The sequence below is a fragment of the Brienomyrus brachyistius genome, chromosome 5, assembly GCF_023856365.1.
Source record: "Brienomyrus brachyistius isolate T26 chromosome 5, BBRACH_0.4, whole genome shotgun sequence".
Taxonomy (NCBI): Eukaryota; Metazoa; Chordata; class Actinopteri; order Osteoglossiformes; family Mormyridae; genus Brienomyrus; species Brienomyrus brachyistius.
This window is the reverse complement of record NC_064537.1, coordinates 9,010,132-9,034,680: the sequence shown is the minus strand read 5'-3', so window position 1 is coordinate 9,034,680 and position 24,549 is coordinate 9,010,132. Positions and strand designations below refer to the sequence as shown.

Sequence of the window (24,549 nt, the reverse complement as noted above, 5' to 3'; positions counted from 1 at the left end):
AACAGGCATACTTGTGTTGGTGATAAAATAATTTGGAATTTTATTCATATATCTGCATCGTGTCTTCAGCTTTAGTACAACATTGTGATCCAGGACACTTTTTCCACTTTGAAATACATAAATCTCGCAGTATCTTTTAATACAAAGTCAAAAGTAAAATTTTGGAAGAACACAGCATTAACTTCCAATGTACATGGCTGTGTGTTGCATTACTCATCTAGAAAGCTTTGTTACAGAGGAGACAAACTGTGTTAGCATTGCTAACCCTATGCAGTTGTTGAAATAACATAAATTACAGTTTTTCTAGTCTATTGAAAAATATATAAACACATATTTATCACAAATTTCACTTTTGCATAACATGATTGGCACAAGTGCTCTTGTTTTTAATAAGAGCACTCCTACATATTATTTTAGGATGATGTTTTAAATCCCCCTTCTACCTTAGTTGGTGTTATATGAATCTATTGGAAAACTATAGGAAAAATACCACTATGGGATTCTTCCTTAAATTTTTATTAAACATCAAGTATATTTATTGTAATACAGTGTGTGAAATTTTCCTTTACTATTATATCAGAACACTATCATCATCTTTGCTGTAGTTTTCATCATTGGCCACCAGGGGGCGTCTATGCGGTGCCTGGGCATTCCACTTGTGTGCGTCCTGCAGTCCTGGTTCGAGGAAGTACAGGCAAGCTCCAAACCCCGCCAGAACTAGGACTGACACAAGCAGGTAGAGGGGAACAGCCAAGGCATGTTTCCGGGGAGTAGCTGGAAGATAATTGGAACGGACAGTTAAGTGCCGAACATGGAATGGAAGAATTCAAAGTGAGACAAAATGGGGGAATTCATACTGTACCGGGGAGACAATAAAGGCTTCAACCTCAGCAAGCTAGAACATTATCAGTATCCAGAGAGAAATGTTTTAATCTAAATAGAGTGAGGATTAAGTGCTTCCACATTCAGGGGGTCACAGAGTCCCCTATTTTTACACTACATATCCTATTAAATCACCTCTACCTGCCTCTGTTCTAAATAACATACAATTCTGTTTGAGTCATTATAATTAACTGTTAAATCACAGTTATCCCTGTACTATTATTGCCACAGAGACTGTACATTATCAATGCAGCCATAAAAACTAGAAAAATTACAGATAATAATATAATAATGATCTAAAAATGCAAACCATCACCTAAATTCACTGCCGCAGCAATGAAGATTCCTATTTTCATTACACAATTTTGCTATGTAAAAACACCGTTTGACCCATACATGCACCAGGCTGTAAATGTTTGGTAGCTACACTGTAAACGCATGTGATGAATGACATGATGAATCAGGAGGATTGATGACTTCTTTGACTGTCCCATATAATCATGCTCTCAACCACTTGCTGGTGATTCTGCTCCGAACAAAGGAATTTAATGACAAAAAATCTTAAAACAGAAAACCAATAATTAACGAGGAGGAGGTTGACAGTCCTCCAGGACAGACAGTAACAAGATCATTCCAAGAGTGACCTGCATATCGTCACCTAAACAAACAGACATACTCTACATGTCTAGCCAAGTAGCGCGCTAATTCAACTCAGAGGATCCACAGAGGGCATTAAATGTTAAAAGGCATCTGAATGAAAACCATCTAAGGACACGTTTCGTTACCTGCTGGAATGGAGTAGAGCTGCTCTAGATTTGCGGAGAAGTCCTAGAGGTGCAAAACAGAAATGCTTACATTAACATTTCAAATTAGCTCATCTGCATCAGTAAGAGAATACATTACTTTGGACAGATTCAGTGCTGATTCACATAAACATTGGTCCCTATAGAGGGAACAGCATCCTAACACTGATGCTAATGATTAACGCTTTGGGCAGACTCGTTAGGGGTAATGGGGATGGTTTTCAGCGACCCCCAAAGATGTGCGCTTCATTCAGTCCACAGCGACACAGACATGCCAATAACACTGTGAATGAGAGGTTTGCACAAGTACGCACACACACGCTCACTTACCGGGGATCTCGGCTGCCTCGCCTCCTCGTTCTTATCGTAACCGAAAGGTATCGGAGGTGAGCGACTCAAAGTGCAACGTTGATTCCTCAACGTAAGATTACAGAACTACTACTCAAAGGGAGATTTCCCTGACGTGTGACAGTCTGCAGCCGTTTTGGCTTGCTCTGCCTTATGACGTCATATTTGGAAGTAGGGGGGGGGGAGTGGGGAGGGGTGGGTGAGATGTTGCCATGGAGACCAGCCTGGTGATGTTGAGCCCAGAGGGGAGAGAAAAATTTATATAACCGCTTCTGTCAAAAGCCCTCGCAAAGAAATAGGGTCAGGTGCCCAGTGTGATTCGCTTCCAGTTCAATTGATAATTTCCGCAGATGAAGGAGTTCATCGCTCCAGTAAGCAAAGTTAAATGACGGCGAATTGTCCAGCCCTCAAAGGGGGGAGTTCACACTGTAACGGACACGCGAGTAATCCCAGATCACATGGGGGAGGTACTGCTGTGCCAAGCCGAGGTGGGAAAGCTCACACCTACCCTGCCCACTGCAGATGTTCGGTTTGTTGGGGGGGGGGGGGATGCTGGTAAAAGGCACAAGGAAAACCTGTGCACTTGCCACATGTGTATCCATGGTTACCAGAAGCACTCGACCAGGTCTGTGCCAAATCGACCAGCTCAGGATCAGCCAAAATCTTAATGGGAGGGAGCAAAGAGTCACCCGCAAACGTTTGTGAGTTTGGTGGGATTTTATTTCCTTTGCCACAACATCGGCAGCCTGACACGCTGAGAGGCACAACGGAGAGGTACAATGCCACACATGATCAATAAATACTGTCTCTATATATATTAATATAACATCTTAAAACAGATTTCATCTTCGCCTTGACTCAAGATGTTAAACATTAAAATTTTCACAATAGTAATTTTCGCAACTCCCAAAATTGGTACCACATAAATGCACCGATACCTGAAATATGTCAGTTAATGTTAAAACATTTTAGTCTGCGGCAGCAGCACAGTGATTCACTAAGTGTGTATGCATGCGTGTGCAGTTTCACTCGCCCCCCCCACCCCAGCTAGACAATCATTTTAGAAAAGCCCCTTCAAAATTAATGCGTCTTTATAAAAACACAACGACAATCCCAGAGTTCCAGATTTTTTTGCTGTTAATTCTGACATGGTTTTGTGGATCCAGTCCTTGAAGTTAGGTGTGGGTCGGTGGGGAAGATCCCCAGTGATGAACCAGTGTGTTAATGGACCTTTGTGCATCTGAAGTAGAATGATGTCTGTGCCAGCGACTGAGGTCCTGACTCTTACAGTTTAGCAGCCAAGTCTGAGGCTCCGCCCTCCAGGAAATCGGTGATGATGGAGGCCACGGTTTCGGGGTCATTCAGATGAACATGATGGTTCCCTGGCACCGTCAACACGCGGCCCTGCAGAGGAGAGGTATGTCGTTTATTCCGGGTGGCTGATACGCTCACGGGAGGAGAGAAAGGAAGAGTGAAGATGATCTATTTACAAACTAGCTATCAGTCCCCTAACTGACTGTGATCTGTCTTAGCTGGGCTGTCGCTATGTTGCATGTGCCTTTGTCAATAGGCCTGTGTCAGTAGGCCTGTGTCACTGTCAGTAGGCAATACTTTGGTTGTGTCCCTTGTCTGTTCTTGCCTTTTTGTGTGCAGTTGTGCTTGTCCAAGTGTGTGTGTGTGTGTGTGTGTGTGTGTGTGATGTATGTACTCCATTGTTATGACCAAATGTCCCCCCCAATGTAATAGAAACCTGTTATTTGACATTGCAGGGACCCATTTTTTCAGGCCCCAGAAGGCAAAATTCAACTTTATAAAACTCTGTGACTGCGATCAAAAAACTAAAATGCCAAAAATCTTATATTTTGTTTGGTCACTTGTGGTTAAGGTTAAGGCTGGGTAGGGGTTAAACGTGTCATTCTTGGGATTAGGGTTATGCCCACAGAAATGAATGGACATGTGTCTTTGTGTGTGTGTGTGTCGTGTTCCCCTAGCTGTGCATGTCGGTGTGGACACTTACCCCGAGGCCTTTAAAGCCATCCAGCAGGGTAGAGAAGTACCTCTTCTGCTCTGGATTAGACGGTATTTTCATAAGTCCATCCTCTGCCCTGGAGAGAAGGTGCTTTAAAAATCTCTTCATTCCCAAAATGTGGAAAAACTAGCTAATTCCTAAGCATAAGACCTAAGAAAATGGTGAATTCCAGTCTATTTTCCCCTGCCAGTTGAAACCTTTGTTTTTACTTTCTGACAACACTAATAACAGTGAGAACTTCTACATCTACAAAACTGAATGTGTAACATCAAAGTACATATAGAAATAACAAGCTCATAAATACTTATGCTAATAAACACCTAGACTAACTGATGTTTTCCTTACTGTAATAATGCGGTTTCATTAATGACTGTAACATGAAGTGATGTGGAACCATGCCTAAATCACAAAGAAATATTTTTCCCAGTTCACACTAATCAGTCGAGGTCGGAAAAACATTAACAGAAGCCACATCACTGGAGACAGCAGCTGTTATAAATAACTCTTGAGTGGCACAAGTGACAAAATCATGAATCTGGTCAACGTGCGCTGAGACAAAATCACGGAATTTCATTGCTCGATCATTAAAGTAATCATTAAAGAGCAATTACAGGAACAACTATTTTTACTGCACAAAACAGCTTTCAAACGAATGATTGACGGCACATTTGTGACCCATTACTTAACGCAATTATTCACAAAAAACCTCCAAAGGCTGCAAATCCATCACCTAGAGAATGGAGACAGGAAACAGCCCTTATTCATGGTCCATCTTACACTGGAATTTCGTTCTTTATGCTTAGAAATCTAATACAATTAAGCACTCCTAAAAAATGATTGACGGAAGACTCTTACATAGGTTACAAATCACGGTAAAACAACCGTCTGGCTCCCAACATCCAACTCCATTATTTATACGCTCAAAAAACAAACTTTACTGCTCCTCTGATGCACGTCTTACAGCAGTTGAAAACCATTCAAGTAATGGGAGAAGCACTTTCTCGTCGAATACGTGAAACAAAACTGACAAATTTTCTATATTCCAATGATTTATATAAACAGAAAATACACAACTCTGTATCAATGGCGCTTATAGCCCATGTGATGCCCAGAAACTCCATTTCCCAGATTACACAGGGAAACAGTGCGCCCCCCACCCCCCGCCCTGCCACAGCAGGAAGAAGGACTTACAGGACAACAAGAACTTTAGCCTGTATTCTGGATTGCAGCTCCAGGCTCTGCTCTAAGCTGAGGCGCACAATGTTCGTCTGACGGAGAGGAAAAGTGAGAGAAAGACAGAGAATGACATCAACATAACTTGTATTAGACATGATGGAGTGAATATTGGACTATAACCTGCAGACTCCAGCATTCAGGGGAGGAAATACAGCCAACACTCACCAAGTTGATTCTAAAATCTCTGTTGAAAACCACACCTATAGGGAAAGAGAGGGGGTATTTAATGCCGTACCATGGTGACCATTAGTAGGTTTGACTGCCAGCCTAAGACCTCATGAGCTCAATGATCCAACTTAGCTAAACTTATTCATTGAAATTGTGTACTGTCCTTCCTTTATTTGCTTTATTGGGGTCTATAGCGTCTAGGTCACTATTACATTTGGTAGGATTTGTTATTATTTTTCTCCCCTAAAACAAAATGGGCAGCCTAAACCGTAAGACCTAGACTGACCAGACTTGGTAGGAAGATGTAAATTCCTACCCACTACTCAGACCATCCGACCCAAGTCAGACAGTGACCGTGCGTTTCGGCCGATATCTCCTGACCAGTTAGTCCTAGAGTCAAATTCTGTTTTTCTGCAGATACAGGCAGCCATTCCTTACAAATCTGCCAGTGAAACTATTAACTTCCGCCTGGAAGATTTTTGGCTAATTTGCATGACTTGAAAAACCTACTCTTGCCTACCAGTCCAACTTCATCTGACCATTCAGACCCCTGACCTGAGCAATGTAATAATATTTAAAAAGACTGACACTTGTCTACCACATGGCTATTAGCCACATTCAAACTCTACCTTAATCCGGCCTATTTTGGTCAGACAGCTATAACTCGGGTATGCCTTGACCTATGTTAACCAAATTTGAAATCCTATCTCCCAGCACTGTTTTGGGGACACAGTGAAAGGTTGGCTGCATTTCATCAATATGGGATGCTACAACTACCTGCTGCCAATATCTCCTGACCTCCTTGGCCAATCCAAGTGAAATTTTGGAGATTTGTACTAGGCCCAAGGCTGAGGTCAGAGACATACTACAAAAGTCAGAAGTCATAAATGCTGGCCACCACCAGCCAATCAAAATCAAGCATCCATTTGACAGGCTTAACAATAACCAATCTGAACCAAAACTGGAGGATCCATTACTCTACAGACCCTCAGTCCATCCTGGTCCAAGTCTGCCAAAAGGGGGTGCTACAGTGACAAATTTAGCATTTCTGCCTATTTCTCTTGAAACGTCCAGCTTATAGTTGAGATTTGTTGCGAGGAGTATTCCAGATGGTATGCCAAATCAAACAACCTATAGAACTTGGGTTACCTCAATTATTGCCTATTTGAAAACAATTTTTTCAAACTCATTCTAGGATTCTCACCCACCCTATGTAATTCTGGGACCATTCAAATCAGAGTGTCCTTGAAAATGATTATTAAAAAAATCTTAACCTTTCAGTAAGGTGCGGCCACCAGGCAAATCCAGACCGTACCTGTGCCACGCCCACTGCTATCAAACAGCCATATCTCATGCGTACTTTGGCCAATGAGCATCAAACATATGTACTGTAGGACAGTTACTGGGGAAGGGCCTTACAGATTTGATGCCGATCAGTCAATAGAGGGCGCTACAGGAATATAAAATGTGTCTCTAAACCGGCAAAACCAGTGCAACCAACGGTTTCCTTATTTCTCTGAATTGGTCAAACCCCTTTTTACCTTTTTAGCTAATTCAGCTGAAATGTCCTTACTGTTCATAAAGAATTGTCTCCTTTCCCTTCAACGGAGTCCATATTTTTAGTTTCTGTTCATTTTACTGCCATTTGACTTCATTTACAAGTCAGCCAGTGTGCAATGCAATATTTTGAATTGTTTTATTAATTAGCCAGCAGGTGGAAGCAGTGATCCATTTCATAAATGCCATTCAATACTTTCAGGCCTCCTCATGTCTAAAAGAAGAGCCGACAGGACAGAAAGGATTATTTATTTAATACACTGGCCACCAGTGACAGTCAGTACTCCACTTTCCAGCATTACACCTGTACTGTTTGTACGCCCTGGATGATCTTCTGTCACACTGGACCCTTCAGTCACGGTTTGTTTGTTTTTGATACCAAGGTTGGCGTCGTCTATCCCTTATCCCATGATGCACTGACTTGTGAATGGGGCCAGGGAGGGAAATTAAAAAATGCATATTTTACAAATGCTTGTGTTTTTCTACATTAAATATATATTTAAAGTGGATTAAATTTAAGCTCCCAGACTGGCCAAATCAAGTACAGCAGAGAAACCCTCTACTCTACAGTCAACTTTGTAAAGCAATGCAAATCCATTACCGCTTATCCAAAACGTTATTATATCGTCATCATATCGTTCTTATATTGCCATAATTATACTATCATTACCACTTATCCAAAACGTTATTATATCATCATTATATCGTTCTTATATTGTCGTAATTATACTATCATTACCGCTTATCTAACTTTATAAAGAAATACAAATCCATCTTCATTTATCGCTTATCCAAATTGTTATCACGTTGTCCTTATACCATCGTCACCGCTTAACCAACTTTGGAAAGCAATGCAAATCTATCCTCTATCACCACATCCAATACAAAATCATGGCGAGACTGCAGCCTATTGCGGGGAGCAAAAGGCACAAGGACAGAGATGCCGCACACTGGATGCTAGTCCATCACAGGAGACAATACAACTCAGTTCAATTTAAACAATACAAGCTATGTCTTGCACCTTATGTAATGACATCATTCGTTGTATATGGAAGTCCTGTTTTCAGCCATAAACCTTTGAGATGCCCCACGTCCCCCTTGAAGGGCAGGAAAAGCAGAAGCAATTCAGATGTAACAGCATCCCTAAGCACCGGTTTTAGACTCATTTGAGCGTTGCTGAAAGCCATTAAAGGAAACAAGTCAATGTATTAAGGGAGAGAAGAGAAGAAGGATTGGGGCTGACCTCCGTCAACTTGCGCGCTGCCTCTCTCCAAAAGGACGTGAACAGATTTCTCAGACAAAGACGGATTGGCTGTCATCAACCTGAGATAGAGACAGTATAAGTTTTAGTCGGCATCATTTTACCATTGAGATGTAAAGCAGCAAAGAGTGAGAAGGCAACACTACTAAAACAGAACTAGACTACGGGCTGAAATTTAATGACTTAATGGGACACTGATGATAAAAGTCTTGAGAATTTCAAACATACTTTACAGAGGAAACTCTCAGGGTGGATTTATTCAAGTGAAGCTCAGCTCTGTGCCGAGAGACCGCCAACGCGCCTAGCTTACGTCACCCAATTAGAAGGTCAGAAATAACCTTTCTACTGCTTTCTCATAAGTGTAAAGCCGTTCTCTCTTCTCATCTTTCTTTTTTTCAAACTCAATCATCTCCTCGATCCCTTTTCTTGCGAGTCCTGCCATCTCTTTCTAGAGAGAGAGAGAGAACATCTGAGATATAACATTGGAGATTCAGGAAAGATGTCAATACCCATGATTCCCACAATAAGGGTCACCACAGCCATACCATCTCAGTAGGGAGGAAGCCGAACGAGTCCAGGAACACGACAGATTCCACCATCTCGGGATATAACGCGCTGAACTGCAATTAAACACATTCAATCCCGTCAAGCTCAGAGCAAGCAGCTGGGGTTAATTTTGCACACAACGGACCTCCCAGTAGCTTCCATGCTGGCCAAGTGGCCCCAGCATGACTAAGGGCTGTAACCGTTAATAATTATAAACCCAGCACACAGGAAATATTCAGACATGCTACTTGTTGCCTTGATTCAATAAGTGGAATATCAAAAGGTATAATCAACCATGACAGATGGCAGAGAGCGACCAAAGGAAAGTCTCACCAAACCAGCAATGTTGCCTCCTGTAAAATAAAAGGAAATGATTAATTGAGATGCTCCAAAGATGGAGAGAGGGCAACAGAAGCCATGGAACCAACATTCAAAGACAAAAAAAGACAAGGGTGAGGAGAAACAGCTGGGGGGGGGGCATTCTGGTTTACATTAACACACTGTAAACACTTACCCATGCTGTGTCCAATTATGGAGAAGCGTTTCCACTGCAGAGCTGAAATGACATTGGGATCCACAGAAGTTACCCCTAAATAAGCAGCACCGATTCCACATCATACCAAAGGGTTGGGGGGGGGGTGACTCGTACCTTCGACGACCTGCCGCACGTCGTACACGTACGCGGGGAAGGTGTAGAAGACTCCTGCCGGCCTGTGGCTGGACAGTCCATGGCCGACCAAATCCACGGCCACACACTTCCAGTCTGATGGGGAAGAGGGAGCAGCACAGGCGCATGGCATAAAGCGGACATAGTACTGCGCCCACAGTCCCCCCCCCCCCCCCATCACAACCTTGGCATCACAACTAGAGCAAAAGCAGCCTGACGGTTTTTTTTTTTTAAAGTTTCTATCATTAAAACTATGTTCTCTGGTAAATTTCATGTTATGTAATTATAGTAGTAGTCGCACAGAAATCATTTTTTGTTATAAACTGTCCTTTCTATTACTACCACCACTAATACAAATCATAATAAATAATAATAATAATTAGTTGAACCTCTTGGTAGAAATGGAATTAGGGTGTTGAATGACCCAGCATTGTCTGCCCAGCCATGCAGGCACAGTACTGGACGGCCATGATCAGGACCCCAAGCTTGGCCCCTTATTTCTCCCCATGGCACCGACACATGTAGCTCTGAAACTGTTACATTAAGAAAAAGAGGGAAAAATAACACTGATGGATGTGAATAGCTGGATGTTTTTCATGAAAAGGTCCTGATCTCATTTCATTAATAAACAAAGGGGTCCAGGAAGGGAATAAGGGGGGAAATGCACTCAGTTTGGTAGGTAAATTTAACTATTGTCAAGATGACTGTTTTCTCATTGACTTCAACCTGTGGAAACTTGTACACAGGGAGATGCATTTATCTGCGTAGGTGGAATACCACAACATTAACCATTTGTTGTCCTAAAATCATTTTGGTTATATTATTATTATTATTATAGGGTTGCAGCACTATGTGCTTGGAGCCCTATTAATAGTAGCAGTAAGAACCCACCGTTGTCTTAATGATGCTGTGATGTACCACAAAACACCCATATAAAGTGCCTTGGGGCAACTGTTGTGAAAGGCGCTATATAAAAATAAGTTGTATTGAATCTTCTATAACTACTAATACAGTACAGGGCCATGGTAAGGACACCAGTCCATCACAGGGATCGCCTAACTGCAAAGTGGTATGTTTGCACCATGGGAGGAAACACTGGCAAACACGGGGAAAACGTGAAAACTCCACGCATACAGAGGTACGCCATATCATCATCACCGACAACAATAATAATGATAATATAACAGAAGGAAACTTCATTACGTCAATTCTTTCGCGTTACCTATTTCTTATAACTAATGGTATAAAATGGTAAAAGAAAAGTATTTCTAAATGTGGCTGGTGGTAGTCGAAGATATGGTAGACGCGCTGCTATGACAGTCATTCTGCCACTCTTATCGGACCGAGCATGTGTATGACATCTCCTCACCAACTTGCTTCATAATCGCTGTTGTAGAAAAGTGTCGAACACTTCTTAGGCTCGCAATCATCCTTTGCAGCCTGGGAAAAGTGAAGTGAGAGAGAGGCACACTACGCGTTAATACTGAACCTAGTCTAATAAGCATGTACGGTCAACGACATCCACCGCGATTCCTGCGGTACTGGAAAAGCCGATTGAACGTGTTTTAATGTCAAACTTCTGTAACAAACCGGGAACGACAGAGACTGAAATAAACAATGGCGCTCTTTAGGTCGCTCAAAAGGCTTACGTGTCATCAGGGAAAACAGCGCATTCCGCTTTCAGATTAACTTCTTTAAACCCTATTATTCTATGCAATCGCCCGATTTCCCCAAGATACAACCTTCGAGACTTTACCTGATCTTTCTTCCGGTAAATATCCCTCGTGACAGCAACCCGACCAATCAGAGCCCCGCTGAAGTAAAACGGGTTGATTGACACACGGGAAAACCAATCCCAGGCAAAAATGAAACAACTTTTGCTAAAGAAAAAAAACAACAACCAAGTTTATAATAATAGACAAACCCTGTCCCATGAATAGTATTAATCGGTGTTTTTAGAGTTGCAGCGACAGGATAGGCAGAGCAGGCAATGGCCTCGGGCCCCGAGGTATGACGGGGCCCCCGAGGAAGGCCGATTACAAAGGACATTGCATCGACAAATCTGCTTTGTGCGTTCTTTTTTCACAGTGAAAATAAAGGTTTTGTGCTTATTAAATTCTCCTTGTTGATATTATTAAATTTACATTTCACAGTAAAATATAATACATTTTACCATACCCGGGGAGAGGGCGTTAGGGGCCCCCCTGAGTCCCTACAATCACCTCTGCATTTTTTAAATAACTTTCATTTTTTAAACGACCTTCAAGGGAACAAGAATAATAAGACTGCATGACTATTTCAATATGAATATTTTAACGAACAAGGTAGCAGTGCCTAAATGAAGGCACAGAGATGACAACGTTTTCCATAGGTAGAGTTCAAACAAATAACGTGAACAAGCTACCAAGTCAAAGCTAAACTCCATTAGTTATTCGTACTGCATGTTTAAATCAAGGCCCTGATTTGTGAGTCCTTGGTCTTTATTTACATAAAATTTATATTACAGATGCTTTTGTCCAAAACAATGTACAAGTGAGGATTAGAGAACAAGGTCAGATAGTATTTCTGGAGCAGCTGGGGTTAAGGGCCCAAGGTAGCAGATCTAAAGCAGTGACCTTCATTTGACAGTCCTAACCTGCTGAGCTATATTCCACCATATAATTTTAAGTATATACATCTAATATTAAAATATTACTGCTTTGATATTAGATTACACACCTACCTGCCTTACATTTGCCAAGAAAACAGTTACATTGAAAATGGAGGCATTACAAATTACGAATGAAATTTCATTTACAGATGTCGTATTTGACCTTGCATCTCTGAGTATCTTTATACTGAACTACACTAACCATGATGAAGCCGATCCTTCTCTACTGACACATGTTCAACTTGAAGGCTCTAATATCAGGTCACGGTTTGAAATCACACGTATGCCTTCCAAATCAAACAGGTAGCATTTGCTATCATCTGTAATTTCTGGATGAGGCCAGCAGGGGACGTCAGAGCATTGCCTAGAATTTCTGCATGCGCCTCAGATGTGTTTCACCATAATGGCCACCAGGGGGAAGCGCACTGTATTAAAAAAAATAATTCCATTCTCAATTACATTTGGAATGGACTGGGTGCGCGCCTCTGTACGTGACTGACTGAGAGTATGAGGGGTCCTCCAGGCACGGGGGCTTTTTAATCGTTCATAAATGTCCCAGCATATATACTTTACAGAAATAGTGCTAAGGTATTTCCCATGTAAATGATTTCAGTGAAACTGCTAAATCCACGCACATTTTGAGTATTTGCGATGGGGCTCTCTGGAATAATTGTATATACACTTAGATACCAACTCGAAGTGGCATACCTCGGCTGTATCATTAAGTTCCCATCAACAAAGTTGTGATTAACGAGATTGCCGAGAGTCTGTTTTTCTGGGTAGTGCCAAAGGCTATCTTTGGTCGGTGGCCTTTTCCCTTTGCATAGGCTGAAAGACTGTCTGAGATCCTCTGTCTAGATGCCGTTGGACTGCTGTTATCTTCCTATCTGTTTATCCCTATCATCTCCCCACACCCTTCCCTTCCTTACATTGTCGTGGTGGAAAGGCTTTGCGTCTGATATTTTTGTTTAGCCTCCCCTGGGATGAAGGGTCCCTAAGATATATACAGTCCATGACCAGTCATGTGATGCAAAAAGCCACCTTCAATGTTTAACCGTTAATGGCAATGATTTACTTTGCAGATAAATTATTTGCTGCGAGTGGTATTGGATGAAAAAGTATAATTTTTTGAGGGAAATGAGACTGGCCCGTCATGCGTTTTAGTGATGACATTCTTGTCCCCTCAATGAACACAATGCCCAGTGTAGGAACTTGGTGTCCGTTTCAAAAGAGCACAGTCAGTGAGAGAGGAATTCTATACCACTTAATAAATTAATAAAGATAAATGAATAAATTAAGTTACTTCAAAAAATAAACTATGCACCATACACTTTTCCGTTGCACTAAAAACGTTTTGCAGTGTTCCTGTAAAAAAAACGAGCAGAAAAGTGTTTTTCTTTACTTTTTTAAATTACACTTTGATCTTTCTTGTTCAGATACATGCTTATCCCCTGAAGCCGGATAATCCACTTTGTTTGATGGCTTTGCCAAAGATGTGGATTAATTAAAAGCATTATGAGCACCGACTGCCTTGGCTCTGCCGACACCAATATATTTTATTTAACATTTGGAGCTTTCATTTGGAACCTAAGGCGAGAGGGAAATTGTATTTGAACTAAACTTATCTGTGAGCGAATGCGTTAGCAAGACTGGAACAAAATAAGCAGCTGCTGAAGCCATGCAAACTCGTGCAGCAGTTGGGCAAAGTGAGAGAGTGAGGCGAAGTGAACAACAGACAGAAGAGAGTGAGGCCAAAAGGAGAGGCCAGGGAATGATCCAGATAGAGAGGTAAATTCCTTTTATAGAGTTTCACCTCTCTTGTGGAAACCTGAAGAGGCTTCCATTGAAAGCTGCCCCCTCATTCTCCTCAAACGAGGACATCACAATCTTCCCTCTATCTATGACCATTTTTGTAATTTTTTTTCATTTGTATGCTTTGGCAACAATCCCTCCTGGTCACGCTAGCAGTCTGGCTCGCCTTGGACCGATAACCTCTAATCACACCCCAATGACATTGGCCACATACGAGCCGCGACTTGCCATTTGTCGAATGTGTCAGCAGTCAGACACGGAAAGTTCACCATTTTGCACTGTGTTGGTTAGCTTGTGACCAAGAACATGAGGCAAGTACAGTGATGAATTATTTAGTCGAAGGCAAAATGTTTACACCACGAACCTATTCCAAGCAAAACGTACAGCTTGGAAGAGTCGACGCACTTAAGTTGAATGCAACTAGTCCTGTTAGTTTAAATAAAAAAAACTAATAAAAAATAAGATGAACAAAATGTATATGGCATATATAAAAAAAGTGTGGAACAATGCTGTAATAGTATCAGGGAGAGAGGAAAAGAGGTGGAGTTAATTCTTAAGACAGGAAAAGGGGGGGGAGAGAGAGGGATTGATGGTTGGGCCGTAATTCATGAGTCAAGTTGAGGGGTATAAAAGGTAAGGTTTGGGAGTTGGAACATTGCACTGAGACATTAAACAATTCACAAACAACTTAACCCGGGACTTCACCTGATTATCTTGCACGGTATGTTTCCATTGATTCATTGTAGATTTTTTGAGTAAGTGCATGACTTATTGTGGTGCTGACTGGTGAATGCATTTTTCGTGGTTTGGTTCAAGCTATTTCAGCAAACGAGGACATGCATTCGGCTGCACGCTTTTTAAATGCTACAGAAAAGTTTTCTAACCACTTACTCAGTGCAGCGTTGCAGGGTTGGCCTGGAGCCTCCTCTGGGCATCATAGGGTACAAGGTAGGTAGGGACACACCCTGAATGAGATGCCAGTTTATCACAGGGCACTAATTTGCTTAAATGCATGCCTTTGAATTGCAGGAGGATACTCGCACAACTGTGCACAGCAATAACAGGCAAGATTCACACACAGAACGGGGGGATAGGGATTTGAACCCCCAATTATGGAGATGTAACGGTTAGCCACTGAGTTACCACTTAGGAAGGTTTCTGGGATTGCATTGATTTAAACGATAGACAGTATCTGGCTTAAATATGCATCCAAAAACACATTCAAACAGGCGAAGATTCTCAAAGGTTATCCTTTAACAATTGTTAAAGGCGAGGGGCTCTCTTTCCAAGAACTTTTAATTGAATATTAGGATCATTTTAATTTGCTTAATTATAATGAATGATTAAGCAATGTAAGATCCTAGGCGAATGCAAGAATTAATCATTTAATCGTTATAATCATTATCTAGACGATGACCAGCGAAACAGAGGATACGATGAGCTTGAAAGAAACACAAAGAAGAAACCCATTAGCGAAAGTGTAGCTCTGTGTAAAACTCACGGGGATCCGATTGCATTATTCCCCTGCCCGGAGAAAGAGGGGGCTGAAAGAAGAGGAAATGTTTTATACTCAGATGGACATTTACCCAGGCATCTCAGGTTTAGAAGTCTCAATAGAGTTCAGTAGCAAATTGCAATTTAAAACTGTTGCAATTTTAAACCGCCTTTTTTTTTTTAAACCAGCAAAGTTGCTCTTTTAACCACAACGTCGCTGGTGCGGTGTGGGGGGAAAAGAAATCGTTTTATCAAGATACAAATACTTGCAAAACAATGATGAGTAAGGATTTTTTAAACACGCATTTACAGACATTACCGTCGCGATGCAAAGCTCCCGCCGTAAGGATAATGTGAAGTGAAGGTTAGAGTGCTGAGTGAAGGGAAACCAGGCGAAGCCAGATCGCGGCTAGGCGACGTGTCTGTTAGCGCAGCTCGTCTGGGGCGCCTCAGTTTCCCGAGCGTTGACTGAGCGGGCAAACATTAGAGGTCAGCTGACTGCAGTCAGCATTCAAAGAACGAGCCCGAAATAATTAGCATTGCAGAAAGGTCACTGTACAGACTGTCAGAGCTGCAGCTGATATAAATAACCACAAAGACTCTTTTATACTTATCTGAATATTATATAGCAGGTCAAGGTCACAGATTGCTATTGTTATACCATTGAGCAGGCTAACAAACTAACTAAATAACTAAAAAAAATTATAGGAATTATGAGATAGATATAGTGGTATTGCTCTGATATATTCTAGGTATAGCTGCTTTTTTTTAATTCTAATTGATTTCAATGGCTACAAATAATGCAGAAGAGTGATTTAGTGTTAATCCCACCTCAGCTCTGAATGAGTGTGGAGTTTGAATGTTCTCACCATGTCACATGGCGTTACGTAGCATGGTCCGAAGAGCTGTGCGCTGTCCCCACATGCCTTCAATCCGTCATATTTCGTAATGACCCTGTTGACTGCTGACTCGCCTCTGACATTGTCTATTACCGTGTGTTACCCAATCAACCTTTAGTGAGAGACACACCCTCAGCAAGCTTACCACCTACTTAGCCTCACTATTGTTTATGGTTCCTGGTGGGGGGGGGGGTGTCATTGAATTAGAATTAATTATAATTAATATTAAAAATGGCCCTCTCAAGGAAGTAATTTTCCATCTTTTGTTTGACCTCTCCAGTCTACGCTTTTCTGACGCTTGCAGACAGAGGGTCAGTAGCGAACACTAATCACACTGACGGTTCTCTTTTGCTTCGTTTCAGAGGATGTCTGACTTTGACCAGATTCTGAAGTACTGGCCCGCCGTCGAGAAGGACTACAGAGGAGTTGGCGGCGAGGTTCTGACCCGGTCAGTCATCATGTTTCACTGGTCCTCAGCAATCTGTCTTCCATGCATTAAATTTGTCATGAGTGAGAATGTTTCCATGTAGATCTTAAGTGGGGATTTTTGTTCTTGGCTGAAAAGTGTGTTTTAAATAGAACAAACCCGTTTAAGCACCATTATATTTCATGGAGCTGATGAGGTCATTCATTCCTTTATCTTGAAGAAGGCTTTTCTTCCCAGAAACGGCATTAATACCTCCGTCACCCGCCCCCCCATAACGTTATTATTCACGGAGACGTGGGAATTCATCAGTAAATATTACCTGGCCTGGTGTTTTATTGCCTATGACTGCCATTTACAAAGAGATAACCAACAAATGAGCTGATAAGATTGTAAATCTCCCTCCAGTCTGTTCAAGGAGTATCCCGACACACAGAAGCTGTTCCCTAAGTTTGTCGGGATTCCGCAAAGCGAACTGGCCGGCAATGCAGCAGTGGCGGCCCACGGCGAGACTGTGCTGAAGAAGTTGGCGGAGATTTTGAATGCCAGGGGGAATCACGGCCCAATCCTCAAGCCACTGGCAACCAACCATGCCAAGACACACAAAATTGCTCTCAACAACTTCAAGGTGGGAGATCATACACAAGCGGTACTTCTCTCACAGTAGCACAGGATTATTTAAAATCCAATTCTAAACAACTTTTATCCCAATAGACATTCGTAGCTTAGTTATATTCTCTTTATACTCATCTTACACAGCAGAAAGAGATTGGGAACTTGACTCAAGAATGGCACAAAGATTATAATCAGAGGTGGCGATTTCAGGTCCAAAGTACAAATCCAGACCAAGATTTTGTTTCTACCAACCAGTTGAGTCCTCTGTGTCTGTGACTCTTTATACTCAATTGGTTGGTTGAAACAAAATCTTGGTCTGGATTTGTACTCTCTCCACCTCCGATTATAATCGTCTCCATTGTGCTGACAGTGAAGGTCATGTCCAGTGAGCTGGTGTGTTTGTGTGTTTCCCTCACTGACCTCTCTCTCTGCTGGTCCGTTTCAGCTGATCACCGAGGTCCTCGCGAAGGTGATGGCTGAGAAAGCCGGGATGGACGCGGCAGGACAGACAGCCCTGCGGAACGTGATGGGAGTGGTCATTGCGGATATAGACGCTGTCTACAAGGAAGTCGGTTTCCAGGGTTAAAGAGGAAAAACCCCACCGTAAACAGAATTGCAGACTTTGTGAAAATTAATAGCAACTTACAATAGCATTTAATCGTCTAATAGACATAAATGGTAAATGACTCAGGCACCACATTATATGGTAACTGTACTGCAAGGCTATTAACTAAGAGCTGGTAAGAACATGTTTAATACTAGTAGCTATGATTCCGGGTGAAAGACTCAGCGGGGAAAGAGAGAGGGTCTGAACGGAGACATGACTTGCTTTCACATTTCTAAAGGGGCCTTATATAGACAACAGTTTATTACTTTCACTATTCTAACGCAATCTTTCCTCTTGATTTTAGCTATGTAAGCTTGATTGCTGTTTTCATAAAGAATCAACTTGTTTTTTTCTGTGTTCTGAGGATCACAATTAAAGGGAAATTATATACATCATTTGCAAAACTGTGTCAGTCTTTACTCCTTCACATCGGCGCCTCTCGTTTGTTATTTACTGATGGTCTCATCTGAGGCCCATGACATGAAGCCATTTCACCACAGAGTAAACAATGAGGCTGTTTACAGGAAGTGCACTGACAGTATGCGCACGTAGGAACTTGAGCCTGTCGGCAGACGGATACAGCCGTCGGCCAACAGGAATTCCGAGAAGATTCAGAAACAGGGTAGGGTTTCCCATGTGAATCTGCTCGTCTGAGCAGACCCAGTCTGCTCCTGTCCCAGAATTTTAAAAGCGATACGTGAGTTCTGTATCGTAGGAAGCAGGCCCTGACACCATTGGGGGGCCATTCGAGTTCAAGTGACACTTAAGGTATTATCAGCGCACCCCATGTCTCATATAAGAAGTATTGTCTGAGCGGGAGCCTTGAATACAACGACGAGGCACAGCTACCGGCGACAGATAAAATGAAGAGTGAGTGGGTAGGAGCCGCATTTGCTCCATGACATAAGTATAAATCACCATTCAGACAACCTAGACCTGGATTCTGCTGGCCTGGCCCTCGTACACTGAGCATTCCCCATCTGTCAGATTGTGTGAGGTCTATTCTGGTTCTCACCTTCCTTGCTCTTTATTTTTGATACTTGTCCCATCTCGTCCATGAGGGGTTTAAATACCGGCCTTTTACTTTTAATCCCCCCCCCCCCCCCCCATTTAATTTGCTTATATCCAGTGCCGCTCCCCTCCTGATTTCAGGCAGTTATTTAATGCTAAACTCTTAAATACTAAAACCGCACAAAAGGTGCCCATGGCAGACTCCCACGCCCTGGCTGTAAAGTGATCTAAGCCACTTCAGTGGACGATTTCGCTCCTTGGAAAGTGTAGACTCCCTCAGCACGGTGAAGGCATCACCTGTCCTTTCAGCCATTTCAATGGCTCGGGGCACATGAAACCCAACCTGAGTCTCCTCCTACCGCTGTGCAGGCTGTGGACGTGACTTGGTGCACAGCAGCAACTCGCAAACGACAGGTCTTATGCAGGTAGAGACACTGAGACTAGATAAAAGCTTGCTGATGTCAGTGATAATGATGAATCCTGCTGTTACCGCCACTGCAAATAAAAACTATAAGAATAATAACAAACAGCATGCATTTTACTTGAATATGTAAATGACTTAAATGTATTGTCTTTAATGTTATGTTTTTACTTGCATTATTATTAATATTAAAATGTGAGGTAAGAAGGGCTGGTATGATCATGTTTGCATTGGTGGCATGAAATTCCTACTTGCACGCTTCTTGCAGACCGTAGAGTAAATTTTGGTGACAACGAAGACAAGATAAATACGGTAAATAGCATTAAATAGCGATTGAACGATAACAACATCATAACTTTATAACACTGCAGCATGCAGTGTGCACTGGAGTACACTCGCACTGTATGCGTATGGGACATGCAGTTTGGCTTCATAGTCAAAAAGTAATGGTCCTTTTTCATACTGCTATAAAGGACTTTTGTGGCATGGGTGTCCAGATTGACTATTTTAGTTTTGAGTGACTGGCAAGACTGGTTATAGACGAACCAGAGTAACTTCAACATGAGAGCGCAACAGCTGATGATATACAGTATGTTCTGGAACTAGTGACGCATCTGAGATCTGAGACTTTTTACAATGCAGCTCCAGGCTTGAAGGGTGTGTCTCTCCACAAAGCGTTTTCTTGTGTAAGGACTGCTAGCGTGGGGTGTTTGGGAGCACGAGACAGACAGGACAGGAAGGAATGGAGAGGCAGGGCAAGGCAGGAAAGCATGGGCAGGCCAGGAAGGAATGGACTTAGCAGGAAGGAGCTACTGAGTTTTAAAACAATTTAGTACAAAAGGTTTAGATGCTTGTCATGTATGGATCTCCATAGTACTCAAAATGAAATATATAAATACAGTACACACAACCAGTCAAAAGTTTTTGTACACAATGAGATTTTCTACATTTACATGTTACTCACTTACCATTTACTAAAAATACACTTGATATTCTTTGCTAGCAAATAAATGTACAGTCCTTTACAATGTAAATGTTCACTATTTCACTTCATTGGCAAGAAAAGGTTATATCTTTCATTTATGAAAATAATAAGTCATAACAGTAAAGAAAATTTGCCGCATTCTTTCTGCAAGGGAGATTAAATACATCTGCAGTTTATGAAATAAATAAAAACATGGTAAAAGCCTGTGGTGTGCAAAGACTGATAGTGTATATCTATGTAAATAAATCAATAAATATATATTTCACTAATAAATTAAACATGTCCTTTTATTTTTAAATAATTCAATAAATGATATATTTCATAATAACATGTGTCTTCTATATATTCTTTAAATTGTATTGTCATTAATGATGTGATTCTCATTAGACAGTCATTATTAAAAAATATTATTTTACATAATGCAAATGTGACTACATAAAATAATTCAAATTCTATTTCACAATGAAGTTCAACTTTTCACTCTGATGTATTTCCGAACGACGGTTTTTCGAACCAGCTTTTCATTTCATAATGCTTCTTTCACAGTGATGGTGCACTGTTAATCTCTTGATCAATGATCAAGCTTGTGACTGGATCAAGTGCTCCCTACATGTTTTCAACGTGACTGAAGTCAGAACTAGTTGCATTACAGATATATCAGATATATGGAATGGCATCGGGGTATAAACCGTGAGAGAGAATGTGTTTCGATGCGGCATTTTAACCCCCTAGACACTGTAAAAATGCCCGTCTTCAAAGACTTCAGCCAGCGATGTTTCTAAAACTTGCATATGTTTTAAGCTTCGTTGGAGCATATGCGGTCAACTCTGCACATTTCAGAGCACATGGCGCACAATATTACTGAGCCTTTTGACCTTCCATGTATTGCAGTCATGAGCTGATGATGTGCTACTGACTAAACCCAATATGATATGTTTTGCTTATATATCCACGGAATTCGATATATGATCTATGTCAGAAGGCATGTCAGTGCAAAATGGGTCACTGTGTAGTAAACTGCCTCGTGAACAGCAAGGCATTTTTTCCCCTACAACATCAAAAAAATAATTCAAGACTCAAGAGTCAAAACGTTTATTGTCATATGTACGGTAGAAAGAGCATTTCTCTGTGCGATGAAATTCTTACGTTGCTGTCTAACCAATATATCAATATAACAGGAAAAACAGAAAATAAATACTTTGAAGTGTAATAGCTTAATGTGCAAAAATTGCAGTATGAGGTAGTATGGTAGTATGGTATGGTAGTATGGCATGGTAGTATGGTAGTATGATGTCCATCCACCCATCCATTTACTAAACCGCTTGTCCTACTGGGTGATGGGGTGTCCGGAGCCTATCCCGGAAGCAATGGGCACGAGGCAGGGAACAACCCAGGATGGGGGGCCAGCCCATCGCTGGACACAATCACACACCATTCACTCACACACGCACGCCTGTGAGCAATTTGCTAACTCCAATTAACCTCAGAATGTTTTTGGACTGTGGGGGGAAAGCGGAGTAGTTCAGAAAACCTGTCATTTAGAAATACATCAGTGTGAAAAGCTGAACTCCATAGTCTGAATTATTTAGTCACATTTGTATTATGGAAAATAATATTTTATAATAATGTCTGCCTAATGAAAACCACAAAGTTATTACGAAATACATTTTAAAGATTATACGCAGAAGACAAACGTCATTATGAAATATAATACTTTTTTATTGAATTATATAAAAATAAAAGGATGCATTTAATTGTTGAAATATTTCTTTATTTACTTATTTATTTATAGATATATTTATTTCATTTTGAGTATTATGCCGTTGCATAGTTGTGTTACACAACTGAGGCAGGACAGATGGGTAAGGAAGCCAGTGCATTGCACAATGTTTTTGCATACTTGTGTGAAGATCGAATCAAATCAAAATAAAGTTTATTTATCGAATGCACAACATCACAACGCACAGCACTGGATGCAGGCACAGAAATGAGTTTTTGTGTACTTGTCCAGCACGCCACCCACTGCGCCATTTGCATCCAGCTGCAGTATTTCTCTATCCGCACAGACACCGCTGTCATGAGGCTGGGACTCCCACAAGACACCAGAGAGTCGAACGTGAGAGCGCACTGCAACCAACCCTCATGATCACGCCTTTTCTTTTCTCAAATTCATATTTGGCACATCAGCTCGAACTGTTACCTAACAGTTGCTCAACACCTGCAAGGATAGGAGTTCATTCCCTCCTCCGCCCTATGTATGTTGGGCTTGTATCCCATCCAGGGTGTACCCCAGTCTACTGTACGCTGCTTGGAAAAGGCTTCAGGACCCCCTAAAAGTCTGAGCAGCCTAAGTGGGGGGTATGAGATGCAGGACCAAAGGAACGCTTGTCACCAAACACATGCAAGAGTCCAGGTGACATGGCTTACAGAGAAGGCAGCTCTTATAAAGAGGCTTTTGTAGGAACATAAGGCAGATGCTGTTCTGAATTGAACTGAAAATATTTGTAATGATGGAGTCTTGTATTTGGGAAATAAAGTGAATAACAGATCTTTCCAGTTTGTTTTATTTCTGTATTACTAAAGAAAACTGGGGTTTTATGTGACACGGAAAGATGATGGGAATTTCTTTTCTGATTTATGCATAATAACCATCATTAAGAAGTATTTATGAATTTTTTTTTTTTTTACTTTTTTGTCATCATTTGCATTTAGGTGAGAGGTTGGTGCAGACTGCACTACCAGGCAAAGGTTTATGCACACCTCAGGGTTAGGGTTAGGGATACCATGTTTCCATTTATTTCATAAACTGCAGATTTCTTATTCTTGATAAACTTTGAAAAATCTAGTGAACAGCTATAAATGAAAACATAAGTCGAATAAAACAAGTTTCCTTGTCTGACATCCTGTTACCTGGTTGTGTGATGAAGGCAGAGTGGAATTCTGGGCTCTCCTTTAACTTTAAACGCACTAGTTGACTGTTTCATCCCATGAAACAGAGCAGTGTTTAATCTCCCTCGCAGAAAGGATGCCTTCGGATTTTCTCAGCTGTTATATCTTGCAGAGCTTACTTTGATTTATGAAAGATACGACCTTTTCTTCCTGAAAAAGATACTCAAATTGCGAACATACTTTAAATGTATTTGTTAGCGAAGAATACTGAGTGTGTTTTTAGTAAATGTTACGTGAGTAACTGTAGAGAATGTAGAGAATCTCGGTGTCTGCAAGAACTTTTGAGAGGTACTTTTAGAGAACTGCCTCGTTCTTGTCTCATCATTTGCACATTTAGGTGAGACGTTGTTGCAGAGTCTATACTACTGAAATCATTACCTAATTCATGGTTCTTTATACTCATACATTTTTCATGTATGATCACAACATAAAACTGCCATAATGAAACATAAGAGCAGATAACACTGAACGTCTGCTGCCCTTCATCAGGATCTAGCTATAAATTTCATTTGATCACATTTATACCCATGATCCCTTAATATCACTTCAAAGCTGATGTGGTTCTGACACTCAATACTCTTCATCTCACTTTCCATCATATTGTCCCATCACCTTATTCTGGTATCATCTGATTGTCTGATTATACCCTACTGACATAAGCATCTTAACTGAAAAACAAACTCTTCCAAAGAACGTAATCAACTCTTACATCGTCAGGAAGATAGCAACCCGTGCAGGTGATATATTCTGACTGGTTCCACCATGGAACAGCTATGACAGTTGGACAAAGTAGAGGGGAAGTATTTGGTGACCTCATCTGCTTTGTAGCATTAGTGGTAAGGCACCATTCCAGAGCTCTGCCTCTGGAACATCCGGAATTGTCCATCTGTCGCACAGTGTGGGGTCTATTCTGGCCGTCACCTTGCTTGCCCTCCATTCTTAAGGCCCGCCTGGCCCCTCCCACAAGCAGGTCAGCCACTGGTCAACTTGTCTAAATCTCCTCCCTGCCAGCAACCTCCTTACTTTAAACTACTTTTTTGGCACTACCGCTGGAAATGAGTAATGGCGGAAAATGCTTACAAACACTTGCGGCGCTGCAGTAAACAAAACGCAGAAAGCTCCCCTCGCACTGGTTAAAAAAGTCAGACTGGATTTACTGGCTAATTGAATGCACTGATCTGAAGG

The 24,549-nt window shown here is 41.5% G+C and overlaps 2 protein-coding genes across 9 annotated transcripts; one reads left to right on the top strand and one right to left on the bottom strand.

Annotated features, from left to right (window-relative positions):
• Positions 1-11: 11 nt before the first annotated feature.
• On the bottom strand, positions 12-16,385 carry serhl (serine hydrolase like). 8 transcript variants are annotated; one of them, XR_007398126.1, is made up of 15 exons: positions 11,147-11,289; positions 10,867-10,937; positions 9,887-10,030; positions 9,480-9,593; positions 9,345-9,386; positions 9,164-9,183; positions 8,830-8,904; positions 8,623-8,732; positions 8,267-8,346; positions 5,464-5,498; positions 5,254-5,330; positions 4,051-4,138; positions 2,016-3,437; positions 1,668-1,710; positions 12-723 (listed from the first exon to the last, which is right to left on the bottom strand). XR_007398126.1 is itself a non-coding variant. In XM_049014631.1 (15 exons), exons 1-14 carry the CDS (start codon positions 16,323-16,325, stop codon positions 1,692-1,694), a joined length of 966 nt encoding a protein of 321 aa, XP_048870588.1. In that variant the 5' UTR covers positions 16,326-16,385; the 3' UTR covers positions 12-723; positions 1,668-1,691. The 8 variants fall into 8 exon arrangements, 7 of the variants coding, with proteins under 7 accessions (XP_048870588.1, XP_048870587.1, XP_048870589.1 ...); XM_049014631.1 differs by lacking the exons at positions 10,867-10,937; positions 11,147-11,289 and adding exons at positions 15,461-15,503; positions 16,323-16,385 and having other exon boundaries at positions 3,322-3,437; XM_049014630.1 differs by lacking the exon at positions 11,147-11,289 and adding an exon at positions 16,323-16,347 and having other exon boundaries at positions 3,322-3,437.
• On the top strand, positions 14,611-18,402 carry LOC125742550 (myoglobin-like). The gene is made up of 4 exons (XM_049014656.1): positions 14,611-14,680; positions 16,715-16,800; positions 17,185-17,404; positions 17,837-18,402. Exons 2-4 carry the CDS (start codon positions 16,718-16,720, stop codon positions 17,975-17,977), a joined length of 444 nt encoding a protein of 147 aa, XP_048870613.1. The 5' UTR covers positions 14,611-14,680; positions 16,715-16,717; the 3' UTR covers positions 17,978-18,402.
• The last annotated feature ends 6,147 nt before the right edge of the window (positions 18,403-24,549 follow it).

Excerpts from the sequence above, each read along its gene's own strand:
- serhl (XM_049014630.1), bottom strand. The coding sequence starts at position 10,927 with ATGATTGCGAGCCTAAGAAGTGTTCGACACTTTTCTACAACAGCGATT. Across the intron at positions 9,184-9,344 it reads CATAATTGGACACAGCATGG|GAGGCAACATTGCTGGTTTG; the intron begins GTAAGTGTTTAC and ends TTTATTTTACAG. Across the intron at positions 8,905-9,163 it reads GAGGCAACATTGCTGGTTTG|TTCAGCGCGTTATATCCCGA; the intron begins GTGAGACTTTCC and ends GTTTAATTGCAG.
- LOC125742550 (XM_049014656.1), top strand. The coding sequence starts at position 16,718 with ATGTCTGACTTTGACCAGATTCTGAAGTACTGGCCCGCCGTCGAGAAG. Across the intron at positions 16,801-17,184 it reads GGCGGCGAGGTTCTGACCCG|TCTGTTCAAGGAGTATCCCG; the intron begins GTCAGTCATCAT and ends ATCTCCCTCCAG. Across the intron at positions 17,405-17,836 it reads TTGCTCTCAACAACTTCAAG|CTGATCACCGAGGTCCTCGC; the intron begins GTGGGAGATCAT and ends GGTCCGTTTCAG.